Here is a 12,991-nt window from a genome sequence, read left to right as displayed (position 1 = left end):
ATCCCTGGGCAACACTTCTCACAGGACTTTTTATTCAGCATAATCTCCTGGTAAGGTGAGAGACTAAGATTTTCAATTGGCAATTTAGCCACTTTCTTTGGGCTTTATCTTTCCAAGTAATTTAAGTAAATCTTGATCTTGCACTTCATGAAAATTTGAGAAGCAGGTGCAAACTTACACTATTAAACAGAACTAGCTTTTCAAGTTGTTATTTTGCTTTTAAATTAAACAACAGCAATCATTCTATTATCAACCTGAAATAATATTTTTTCCATGTTTCCTCAGCACCTGCCTTCTGACATATGAAGGCTACATGCTTTAGCAAAAAGAGGCTATTTTAATTTTGGTAGCCACAAAGCAACTGCCTGTGCAAGTTTCAAAGTGTGAACATGTTCCTGGATTTTTCTTTTATGGAAGAAAGGGCACAGGTTCTCTTCAGTGGAACATTCTTGCATGCATGACACATACCAGCTACTGCTGTATTTTGCAATTTAGTGATCATGAAGAGAAAGTGTACTGCTCTGAGCATATGGAGCTCAACATTTATTTCTGTTATTAATATTAAAGATGAGGCCTTAGTTTATTCCAGACATCAGATTTCCCTTACTCCCTGAAAACAGCATGCATCATTAAAAGTTGCATTCAGCTTTTAAAAGGGTTCCTAGAGGGAGGGTAGAGAAAGGGCTAACATGGACTGAAGTTACTTGTCTTGACAGAAGTTGACTTAAGCTATTCATGAACTGTTTTGGACACAAAGACAGTGAAAAGACCAGGTTAATATTTACATCTCTCTCTGGGAACAGAGCCTGCTAAGTACATTGTAACTAGAGGTTAAATGCTGCATGTCATATACATAGCATGTATAAGGTCTAACACATTTCATCAGCTCAAGCATGTGTATCAGAAAAAGCAATATTTATTGTTTAAATGCATAAAATGCTATTTATAGTATATTAAATCATTTAATCTCATGATTTAAGCTTAAAATGTACAATAAGTTGGTATAGAATGTTGATTTTTCTTTCCAATGACAAAATGGTTTTATTTTGAAGCTTTTGTCTCTGATGGATTCTCCCCAGTATCTAGTGTCTTCAGCAATCTGAAAAGGCCAGCTGCTTCTCGTATCCGACTGAATTCAATACAGAATGCTTGCACTTCTATAAACAAGTCCTGTACATTAATAATTTTGTTTCTGATTAAAGACTGGAGAAAGACACAAACAAGGCGTACCAGGCGGTTCTGAAACAGAAAAGATGCAGTTTCATCATCCAAATAAGTGCTTGCAAGCAATTCAGTTAAAGGACTGTTGGCCCCCAGTCAAGAAGACTTATTTCAGGAGTACTTAGCTATATCAGTAATCATCTTTTCAAGATTTTTATATGTTGCCCCTACTCTTCTACCTCCCATACTACTGCTACTCTATTTAAAAATACAATCCTCTGCCTTATAATACTGCACTTCTGGATACAGGAGCTTTCTCTTAAAATTAATCTCATGCATAAATGACATACCAGATCTACAAATACACTGTTCTTAATTTATTAGGTAATCACTGAATGAAGTCCTGGGAGAAGGGATCATATCCCAAGACACTGTTATCACTAAGAGCACCCTTCTAATATTTATAGAAAAAAAGATTAAGTAACACACAGAAAAAGAACAAGCTTCACATCTCAGAACTCCCCGGTCATCAAGCATTTAAGGCACTCCAGCTGGGAGATGATAGCTGCTGAATCCATCCCCAACTTGCTTCCTGGAAAAGTGCTCTATCAGCAAATATTACTACCCTCTTGCTGTATCTTAGAAGGAAAGACAGTACCAGAGACACCTAATTCAAGGACATACCTCAGAGCTCATGCTATGAGCTGTAATTCCCTGCCTGGTCCTATGAAAAGATGGGATTTCAGAAAAGTTCCTCTTTCCTAAGGGCTGCTTAGCTAACACCTTGCTGAGCATACTAGGAGTTGCAAATTCAAGACCTAGGAACTGGCACCTACAGTCTGCCATACATAGATTCAGTCACTAGCTATATGCCTATATGGGGTGCATTTTTCTCTTGCTATAACTATCAATAAAATAGTTTCATGCTTTGCATTGTGAAAGAGTTGAACCCAAATCTTTCTCTAAAAGGCAGCCATATACATGAACAATGTCTATCAGACTGAATTGATTAGACTTAATAGAAAAGTTCAAAGTATTTTACATTATTTTACACTGAAAACTGGAGACAAGTCACCAACTATTTTTACAAGAACTGAGTTTACAACTGCAAAATTTGCTACCTATGCTAAGAGAATGTAAAAACTGAGCAAGTTACTTCCTTCACTGCAGTCAAAAAGGCATCACAGGTTTTCTTTCCAACACAAGAATTAATCAGAAGACTAATAATTGGAGTATGAAACTCAGAACAAAAGTACAAATGCAAGATGCTGGCTGACTCCCAATCTCTAAGGATCACGGCTGTTTAACTTCTAATAGAAGTGTTTTTCGTACAGGGCTTCTTAAACAAAACATCTTGTGTTCCAGTTGCTGTGAGACCTCATATGTAGCATTGACAAATGTGAGAGCTTTTGGTTTGTTCTCGGTGTTTTGCCATCATAGTTTAGGAATGGGCAAGTTGCAGCTCACAAGTCTTGCTGTGCACAACTCAAATGCTACTTGGCTATTGCTATGCTCCCTGACCCTCTTCTCTTTCATCCTCAGTGTGCCTGAACCACAGCTATTATGTGCTCTCTGGAGTCTGCTTTCTACAGCAGCCCCTTGAGCACAGGGTCCCACTGTGTGGGCATATACCAGCTGCAGCCCAGCTCTAGTTTTTTCCTATTCTGATACCAAACAAATTGGCACAACTATTCAGTAAGTCACAGACTAAGCCACCCATGCCTATCTGGCAGAGTCGCATCAGCTCAAATGTGCAGGAGCCACCAAAAAAGTCATCATAGTCATCATCAGGAACAGCACCGAGAGCAAGACAGAGGGCATTTTACTGCTGTGTAAAACCACACTGCACCCCTATCTCCAGTACTGTGTGCAAATTTAGTCTCTGCAGCTAAAGTAGAGTTAGAGAAGGACAACAGAAAAATCTTAAGGGAAAGGAACATCTGCCTCACAAGAGGCTAAAGAGGCTGTAATCCTTCAGTATGTCAAGGAGAAAGCCTGGGGAGGAACTGGTCAAGGTCAAGGTTTACAAAGCCTAGGGTAAACTCACATGGAATTGTTTTTCACCAAATCCTGGAATACGGGGCACTTGGTGAAACAGCAGTTTAAGATGGAAGTACCTCACACAGTATGTAGAGGACTTTGTGCCAAAGCTTGGAAGTCTCATCAGGTGGATAAAGATCCTTGAAGTAGGCACAACTTACATGCTGGTATTAAGGAAGACAGACAGGCTTGGGAAGCAGTGGGTATGGTATTAGGACAGCAGGAGAGAATGGGTTTTAGGTCTTTGAGGAGTTCTGCAAGCTGTTGTGGGTCAGTAATATGCATGATTGAAGGGGAAAAATTCCACATGAGTTTTATAACAGTTTCAGAGGTCCAGAAGCAGTGGGCACACTTTGACAGAAAAGGAACTGGAAGCTTGAAAATAAGCAAAAAGGCAAACAATGTGGGGGGGAGAGGGGGTGAAGAAAAGGCATCCTGAGTGACAGATAAGTCCTTGCATGTAAGGATCTGAGTCACACAAAATCACAGTTTTGCGAGGGAGAAGTATATGATGCTTACAGGAAAAAAGAGCAGTAATTACCTGTGAAGTCTTGTAAAAAAGGTGAAGAAACATACAAGATGTGTCATAAACACTATGAAGAACTGTGTACTTCATTACGAAAAAGATTAGCCTTTGAAATAAAGAAGCAGTAAAGCAGAATAATTTAACGGTATCAGCCTTATAAAAATCTCAGCACATACTACACAGAGCAAGAGATGGGACCCTTTTTCCTAACTAATTTACTATGAAGTACTCACCTGCATATATTTGTCTTTAATCTGTTCACAGGTGGAGATACAGTTAGAGATGTAAAGATGAATAAACTCAGGAGGGAGATCAACTGCAGTAGTAAGCCTGTTCAAATTAAAGATATCCAATGATTTATGAAGCCAGAAATCTTAGTTATTCCGTTACAAATCGGATGAATTACAGACCTGTAATATTAATTCCTGGAACATGTCATATAGAACTGATTTCTCACAGCTTCCACAGACATGTTTATGAACATTTTACTTTTTCCAGTAAGAGTCCAAAACTCATTTTTTGAGATTAGGCACAGTACAGAAGCTAAGCTGGATTTGGTTTCTAGTGTATCTAACACACCCCTGATCTTTACTCCACAAACACTTGCTGTATATTACATAAAGGAGTCAGTGATACTCATTTCAAATTTAAGAGGAATTGTCTGAATACCACTTGTTTGATTGAGCAAGATTCTACTGCAGTAAGTACTGCAATACAATTTTGCATTTTCATATTTGAGTTTCAAGTACTGAATCTAGATGCTGAGCTCCCTCCTGAAGTATACAACCAGAATAACTTTTTTGTTGCTTCAAAAGTTTCCTTAATTCTTTCAGATCCAGATTTCAATCATCAACCTACAGCTAACTTTACAAAATTAACCTAGCCCAGAAGAAGAGTTTTTTGTTTGTTTGAACTACAGGCACCACCAATAAGAAACTGCATGCAAAGCAAATAAAGGCTTTACAAGAGAAACATACTTAGGTAGTCCAATAGGTGCAGAAATCTACAAATCCAGGACACTGTCCTCCTCTACAGGCTGTATCTGAAGACACTATGTTTTAGTCTTAGTATAAAAGAGGATTAAAAAAAAAAAAAATCACAAACAGCATAGAGAAATTGAAAAGGAAATGATTGCCTGATACTCTCCCTTTTCCTTCACTGTAATATGACTAGTCATTTTTTCAATTTCTGTTACTTTTGACAGTCTTTGAAATGAATCCAAATATAGCCCCGTGGCCAGTGTCACAATCACATTTTACATACTTAAGAAAACTTTCTTAGATTGGAGCTACTACTTACCGATTTACCACTTCCATCGAATGTAAAGACATGTCCATGTTGACCAAGACAGAAAAATACTCTGTTATCTGACTTGACTGCATCAGTTTAAGCAACATTTCTATAGCTACTAAAGGATTGTTTTCAACAAGGTCAGGCAACTTGGCAGGAGTGAGACCAATATGATAAACAAGTTTGGGGTCCTTTTCCAGTTCTCCAAGGAGCTACAGAGAAAGAAGAGACTCTTAAGTTACAGTAATCAACCGCAAACAAGCTGCTGACCTAAAACACAGCCTGGACTTCATTATGGTTTATTTCTTAATATCCATTGCCTTGAAAAGAAATACCAGAACTATGAAGAACTGTTGCACTTCACAATCAACAAGATTCATATTCATCACAGCCAAATTTAACAATCCAGGAGTAAGGTATCTACTTTAAGCTATTAATCTAGAGTAACTCTATTCCATGGAGATGGCAATTGATTATACCCTAAAACACAAGTCACTGATCACCCATCTCACTCCATTTACTGTAGAAAAAAAGTCAAAGGCCACCTGAGCAAGTTAGACCACTTAGAGATAAGGTGTACCATCAAACAGTTGACTTTTTCTCAACTATTCATATTGCCGCTTGAAATAACAGCTATAATACACTTAAGTTACAGGAGAAGGATCATTTAGATTTAGACACCCCTGTTAAAAGTCACTGTAGATGTATCTTTAATATTTCTATGTAAGGACACCTGTGCCTTTAAAAGGCATTTAATAGTCTTTCGTCAGTGGAGAGCAAGGAGGAGAGGGGAAAAAAAAAAAGGCATTACAAGGTTCATCCTTCTTTAGTTTCCTATTTAGCAGGAAAAAACTTCAGTTTTAAGTTCTCTGTTGTCAGAAAGTTTTGTACAAATGATGGAGACTTCACAGTTCTAGCATAATGAATACCACAAAAAGCCCAAAGAATTCAGAGGCAATATTACCAAAGATTAGGTGATGGCATTTCTGAACTAATTTCTTATCAAAAGCTTCCACGGAAGCACAAACAACTTTGCTATGAGAAGATTTTCCAAGCAGAGAAATACTGGTGCCACTTACTGATTAGCTTTAACCATGTCCAGCCAATGCTATGAAGTATAAAGATTTTTTCCTTATCCATACAAAGCCAAGTCAAAACTTTTGGGTTTTGACAATTCAAAGTATTTGGAGTTTCCTGAATCAGAAGATAGATCTGAATTCAGTTAAAATGACCCAAGTTTTCTAAAATACATGAATAAATAGCTTCTTAGAAAAATCAACTTAAACAGAAGACTGCAAAAGCATCATACTTACCTGTGTTTGCTGTGGGGAAGTCAAGGGACTTTTGAAAGCTTTTGCCATGATTCGTTTTATCTCTACTCCAGTGCTGTTTTTAACACACATTGACTTATCCCATTGAATTGTGTGATCAGGTTCTATTGGATTTAACCATGCCAATTCATCCTCACATATATGGAGCGGAGGCGGTGGTCGAATGAACTCTGGTCGAAAGTGACCTGAAAAGGCAACAATATGAAATGGTTTTTAACTTCATGTATTTCAATAAAAATAAGTAAATAAATAGTCCCCCCCACACCCATTTCTTTAGGTTATTATAGTAGCAAAAACAACATTACAATTCCTATTCCCAGATAAATGTTTATTCTTGATTCTTCTTGATGCTGGTACATCCAGCCAGTAGTTTCTCTGTGATCCAGCTCAGTAAGTTACTGCTTGCACCACAGAGGCATGGCCATTTCCCCTTCCACAGTAACTTGTTCTTTGAGGTGTTACAGTCAATGCAGATCTTAGTGTAGAGGACTAAGATCTCAAGGGCCCAATGTTTTAACCAGCAGATGATGCAAGTTAACAGTTTGAAGACTCCAGATTTTGAAAAGTCCGGAAATGGGAACTGTGAAATCTGTGAAATTTGAATTCTGACAGAATTTTGCACTGTTTCATTCATCTCCGTTCACATTTCATACCTTCAAAGTACTTTTGGATTACATTATGTTTGATTTGGACAAGTACAATAACACAGCATGTCAGGAGTTACAGAAACAAAGATGTGAAAAAGCACATACTTTCTATAGGAGGTTTTGGTCCACTCACTAAGGCTTCAGTGATCTGGGAGGCAACAGAGCTGTCAAAACCAGAGTTGGAAGAATCTGGGTCAGGATCGCTGAGAATGCTGGGGAAGCTGGCCTTGCTCTGCGTTGGCAACTCGGATTGACGTTCTGAAAGAAGGTCAGTCCATAATATTAAAGCATAAAATCGAAACAGAGGTGTCTGGAATACTAAAAGTAGCAAGAAACAATCAGCTTTAGAAAAGAACTAGCTTAAAAACAGATAACAATATGAAATTTAGTACCACATCAGTCAGCTAATTCTCAGGGTGCCAGCAAGGATAAAGCAGAAACACAAATGATTCTGAAGTGTAGTCTTGGCTTTAAGAAAGGTAGGTTAACTGATCTAATCGGCTTCTAAAAATGAACTAAAAGTAGTTTCAGACACTGTTGAAGAAGTTCACATACCACCTTGCATTTTGCGATCACTTTTCAGAGCAGGGAAATGAAAAACCTACATGGATACATTCACAGCATTTACACTCTACAACGATAAGGGCCATACTATTCAGCTATTCAGGTTTATTCAGCACATTTTAGTGGTATTGCATAAGCTACTCCTGCATTTGCCGTCAAAGCTACGGCAACTGCTTGCATGAACAAGCCAGAATTGAGTTGTTACAAGATTCTACATCACTGTAAAAGCAGGCCTGAAAGAACTTGACAGTGTCCCTTCAAAGGCCAAATTAAAAAACATAATTTGCCTAAAAATAACATTAAGTCTAGTACATAAAGACAAAAAAAAGCCAGTTTTTGGACAGGAAAAACAAACAAAATCAGGCTCAATCCTTACATTGTTAGATTTTAGGTGTTTAGTTTCTGTCCCAATCTATTACTCTTCTGTCCCCCAAGACTTAATGGCTGACCTTATATATTCTCTGTACCAAGAGACAATGTTTTCTATGACTTTGGCACTCTGTTTTAAGCTTTGCCAATCTTGCTGCATACAACTGCATGTGTAAATACACTTTTCTCTCACAGAACGCTAGACACCAGACTAAACCTTAGGTAAGCTGAATCCCCAAATTGTTGGTCCCACACAGTTTACCTTTTGGCCAAAGAATCCCTTGAAAAAGTTCCACATAAAAATAAACACCGTTTCTTTGTGTGACCAGCATAGCGCTGTCAGATTTTGTGACCTGTCCCTATCTGAAGTAAAGCGTGCTTGCTCCCTTTTAGGCAATCACGTGATCCTTCATGACCTCCCATGCATAAGGACTCTACTTTATGTACCACAAGCCAAAACCATGAGAGATACTGAAAGTGAACTTCCTATGAGTGACGAGAGGTCATCAAAACAGCACTACGCGTTGCTAATTTCTTTTATGTCTCTCTGTCCTGCTTTACCCAATTATTTCAGATCATACAAACATTTGAATATATGCTCACTAAACACAGCACAGCAGGGTATGTTTTTCTGTTAAAGACAAGCATTATAATTTTTAGCTATTTTCAAAAGAGTGATTTTGAAGTCCAAGTCCAAACGAACTGGTTTATGAAATATTTCTTCTACTTTATAAACTGTTGCAAACTCCAGCTTGTGAATACTCTCATTTAGCCACTGAATAGAACGGATGTTTTAAGAAATGAAGTTCTCTGAGGGCAAAGAAAAAAAAGATACTGGATGGTTTGGGTTTTTTTCCCCTCCATCTTGCAGTTCATAGTATAGAATTTAAATCTCTATCAAGTCAGTAATGGTAAATCACAGATTTGTTTGGATCTCCATGATCTTAAATCACCAATGATGCTTAATAAGAAATATAAAAGCTTAGGCTACTATCCTTCAGTTCACTGATTTCTGGAGCCTGCATGAAGCCTTAGTTAAATACAGTGAAGCTCAACAGCCCACCCTCACTGCTCCAAGAATCAGGGCTAGATCAATAATTTCAGATAAGTGGAAGCAAAAACTGAAAGCAGTCAATTATAGTTAAGGTACTGATTTAACAGAAAAGAAGGTACCCTGCCTCTTGAACTAGTGTATTTGATTTGAAAAGCTAATCAGAAAACAATCACTAAGGTTCCATTACAGAGCTGCTTTTTTTTCCTTTCTTCAGATTACAAGAGACTTCCTTTAATTCTTAAGAAAAGGTGCTACAGTGCATTAGAAATCAATTTTCAATACTTGTCCATCACCCTTAAAACAAGTAAGGGTTATCAGAAGAACAGCTGAAAACACTTTCGCAGGAGACATGTCCCTCCAACTACTAGAAAGTGACATTTTTGATAGGGTACACACCAGGCCAACGAAAGCAAGTTAGAGAAACAGACAGCGGCTTGAATGAACGTTCTGCAGACCAAAGTAAGAGAAAAAAACCTTTCAAAACAACACAAACAAACCAAAGAACAACCAAGAACAAACCAAACAAAGCTTTCGCATCAATTCCCAAGACACTGTATGCCAACACTCTGCTCTTTGAGAAGAGAGCAGAACAAACAAGCAACAAAAAAACCCACATCTTACAGCTGAAAAGGAAGGTTGTCACATTTAACTTAAGGAATGCATAAGTTATACCTCAGTTCTGGTACCAGAGGACAAGCTAAGTGTTTTTCTTCCATTTATGAAAAAATGTTTGGGATAGAAAACATTATGCTCTTCAGTGAATCTAAGTGGCTTAAGTTGCTTTTGCAGATACATTCTAAAGCAGGTCAAAATCATTCTCCTCAAAATAGCCCCGAATTCATTTTGTGGGCAAAAACTTTCCAGAGCCATCAAATCTTACAACTTTTATATTCCAGGAAATGTGGAGAAAAATGGGGCAAATCCAGCACCTCAAACATTGTATGTAAGCATCATAACAGAAGTAAGTATGCACTGTAAACATGTTTTGAATCATTAGGAGAAACATACTGAAGACTTCTGAAAAATTTACAGAGCTTCTGAAACATTACAAGTAGACAGTTAAGAAGCATGACAGTGTTAAAATAAGAGCAAAAAAAAAAAAAATCTTCCAAGAAAGTGGATAGAAAGCAGACAACATTTATTCTCGGAAGCTACAGCTAGAAGTATGAGAAAGGCAGCATGAAGTTGTATCAGAAGTATTGCTATGAGTCCTTGCAAGAGTTGTATAACAAGGCTAGTTATGCATGTTGTTTACTATCTTAAGTAAACAAACATACACACACATCTTACAGAGCTTCAGTTTGCAAAGCACCACTACTGTTTTTAAAGACATCATTGTCTTGTATTTTAAAAAAAGGGCAGAATAAAATGCATTGATTAGAGTACCCATCCATACAACTATGACAACTCTACATGTTATACCTTTGATGTGAACAAAATCCTCAGAAAGCAAGCACTGTGCAAAAGGGAAAAATAAGCAAAAACAAACAAAAACCCACTAGGCTTCTTTAAAGCACCATGTATTGGGCAGCTAAAGTCACAAATTACCTGGAATTTTGTGAAATCTGAATTCACAAAAATATTCTAAAAAGCACAGACAGAATTGACAGAAACAAAATCAGAAGAGTTCTCCCCCCTCCCCCTGAAGGTAGGTTACTGCATTCAATTTGCATTTTCAAAAGATCCTGCAGTCTGGGCATCATGACTGAGGAGGGCACCAGAGAAGATTTATACACTGAAAACAAGGGACAGCATGACAGAGCACAAGAAATCAGTGACTGATCCTGCAGAAAATGAGGGTATCAAGATACAACTGTGGGACTGAGAAAGCCTAGTCAGTGCCTAAGTCAGAGAGGTAAGCCACATTATACAGATACAGAACCAGGAGGATCAATTTTCAGGTGAGTAAGTGCATTTGCACATACTCAGGGGAAAAAAAACTACCAATTTTTGCTGTTCAAACTGGCTTCTTGCCCTCAACAATATTTTCTATTTCATAATAGCTCCAGAAATGACTCAGTCAAAACGATAGGTACAATCATGTTCCTTTCTCCTGTGAAAGGACAAGCATCACTTTGCTTTTCTTTTTAACCCAGTAAAAGCAGACTGTGCTCCCAGTCTCAAGCTAACACTTGAAAAAACTGACTATTTTATAAAACTGGAGATGCACTTGCAATAGCCAATCTGCCAGTGCTATGTATACATAAGTTAGTGTATGTAAGTACTGCTATGTGACAGTCATCCCACATTCTTTCATACTAGAACTACTGCAAAAAGTGAAAAGGGATATTCACAGAAAAAAAAAACAAAAGAAAAATGATTTAGATGAAAATCTTTTTATACTTGTAAAACTTTCTCATTTTTAAGGTAGTGAGGACTTTTGTGCTTAAGAAATTGCTTTTTAAGTAGGACAAAGATGCAATCTGTGTTAAAGTTTCTATTACTGTAAACCATTGATGAACCCTTTTAATATTTAGGATAGACTAGTGTTTCTCAAGTAACTCACAGGCTAGTTACAATTAACATTTCAATTCTTAACTGAACCCTGGCACGCTGCAGTTCTTCCTTACCTGCTAAGGCTAGCTGAAGGCCGCTAATATCCACTGACTGAGCCATGTTCCCTACATCCATTGAAGCAATCTGTCGAGGAGTCTTCTTGAAGAGTTCTCTAGGGGGGGCCAACATCAGTTGGGAAAGAAAGAATTTTTCTGGAGGAGTTATGGGAGGTAAAAAGCCTGCAAAGACACAAGGAAAAATAATCCTCAACTTTTAAGGCTGCAACAGTAATACTTTCAATACTCTTCATGTAAAGCAAGCAAACAAAAATAGAACATAAACTACTATATCACTTATGCTGACATCAGTGCTACTGAAAAGTCTTAATGAGTATGTACAAAACCTGTATCTACTCAGCTCCCAAGGTGATGTAAAATACAATATTATACCTACTGGTTCTTAAAGAGAGCCTTCTTCTTGACACACAACACCCAAGTCAGTTATAATGGTTTCTTTACCTGGTTTCTAATTTAGATAAATAATGAGCTATTAAGCATGACATTTGTCACAATTCATACAGTAAGTATACAAAACAATTTTAGAAACCGGTTTACCCATCACTATCACGCTTGTACCTACTGCTGGGGGAAAGCGTTTCACGTCAGGGTTTTGCGTATTTCAAGTTTGCTCCACCATTTCTAAGAAGCTGTTAAGAGCCTCCTATTACCTTCGCACTTTTGCAAAAGCTCGGTTTTAGGGTCGAATTAAGCAGGCTATCTGGCACCGCGGGACAACGCGGCGGCGGCCCCCTGCCGCCCCGTCCCGGTGTCCCTCCTCTCCTCCCAGCCCGGCCCCGTCCCGGGGACGCACCGGAGAGCGGCGTTCGCTCCGCCTCGTCGCCGCCGCGCTCGGGCGCGGGGTTGAGCAGGTGGGCGAAGACGGCGGCGAAGGGGTTGGCGGCGAGGGGCTCGGTGCGGTACATCTCCCAGAGGAGGTAGAGCGCGGTGAGGCGCTGCGCGGGGCTGGGCAGCAGGTCAGGCTGCTGCAGCAGCAGGACGAGCACGGAGCCGAGGCGGAAGTGCTCGGCCTTGCCGAAGTAGTGGTGGAAGGCGCTGGAGAGGCCCTCGAAGGTGCTGCCGCCCGCCTCCTCCGACACGATGCTCAGCAGGCTCGACAGCTCCTTCGGCGACAGGCTCATCCTGCCGCCCGCCGCCGCCGCCGCCGCGCCGCCGCCGGGCTCCTCCGCTCCCAGCTGAGTGCAGGGCGCCGGGCTGCCGCCGCCGCCGGGCATCCGCGCCGCCGCCGCGCCCCGCGCAGGCCGCCAGCCCCGCCGCGCCCCGCGGCCGCAACGCCGCGCCCTGCCGCGCCCGCGCCGCTTTACGGCGCTGCCGTAAGGCAGCACGAGGCCGCAACGGGGCGGGCGGACGGCTCCGGCTTGGCGGGGGGCGACGGCGGGGCACGGGGCGCCACCCGCGCACACGATTGGCCGCCGCCGCAGGCAAGCCGGCGAGTG

General features: G+C 40.0%; 1 protein-coding gene across 1 annotated transcript; it reads right to left on the bottom strand.

Annotated features, from left to right (window-relative positions):
• Positions 1–898: 898 nt before the first annotated feature.
• On the bottom strand, positions 899–12,946 carry CNOT11 (CCR4-NOT transcription complex subunit 11). The gene is made up of 7 exons (XM_026103285.2): positions 12,349–12,946; positions 11,553–11,717; positions 7,101–7,253; positions 6,331–6,533; positions 5,027–5,229; positions 3,961–4,057; positions 899–1,239 (listed from the first exon to the last, which is right to left on the bottom strand). The coding sequence occupies exons 1-7, from the start codon at positions 12,767–12,769 to the stop codon at positions 1,042–1,044; spliced, it is 1,440 nt and encodes a 479-aa protein (XP_025959070.2). The 5' UTR covers positions 12,770–12,946; the 3' UTR covers positions 899–1,041.
• Positions 12,947–12,991: the final 45 nt, after the last annotated feature.

Source organism: Dromaius novaehollandiae, chromosome 1, assembly GCF_036370855.1.
Source record: "Dromaius novaehollandiae isolate bDroNov1 chromosome 1, bDroNov1.hap1, whole genome shotgun sequence".
In the NCBI taxonomy this organism is placed as follows: Eukaryota; Metazoa; Chordata; class Aves; order Casuariiformes; family Dromaiidae; genus Dromaius; species Dromaius novaehollandiae.
The sequence above is the reverse complement of the archived record's forward strand: the minus strand, read 5'-3'. Positions and strand labels throughout refer to the sequence as shown.

Excerpts from the sequence above, each read along its gene's own strand:
- CNOT11 (XM_026103285.2), bottom strand. The coding sequence starts at position 12,769 with ATGCCCGGCGGCGGCGGCAGCCCGGCGCCCTGCACTCAGCTGGGAGCG. Across the intron at positions 6,534-7,100 it reads ACCAAAACCTCCTATAGAAA|GTCACTTTCGACCAGAGTTC; the intron begins GTATGTGCTTTT and ends TTGCCTTTTCAG. Across the intron at positions 4,058-5,026 it reads TCGATGGAAGTGGTAAATCG|GCTTACTACTGCAGTTGATC; the intron begins GTAAGTAGTAGC and ends TAATTTGAACAG.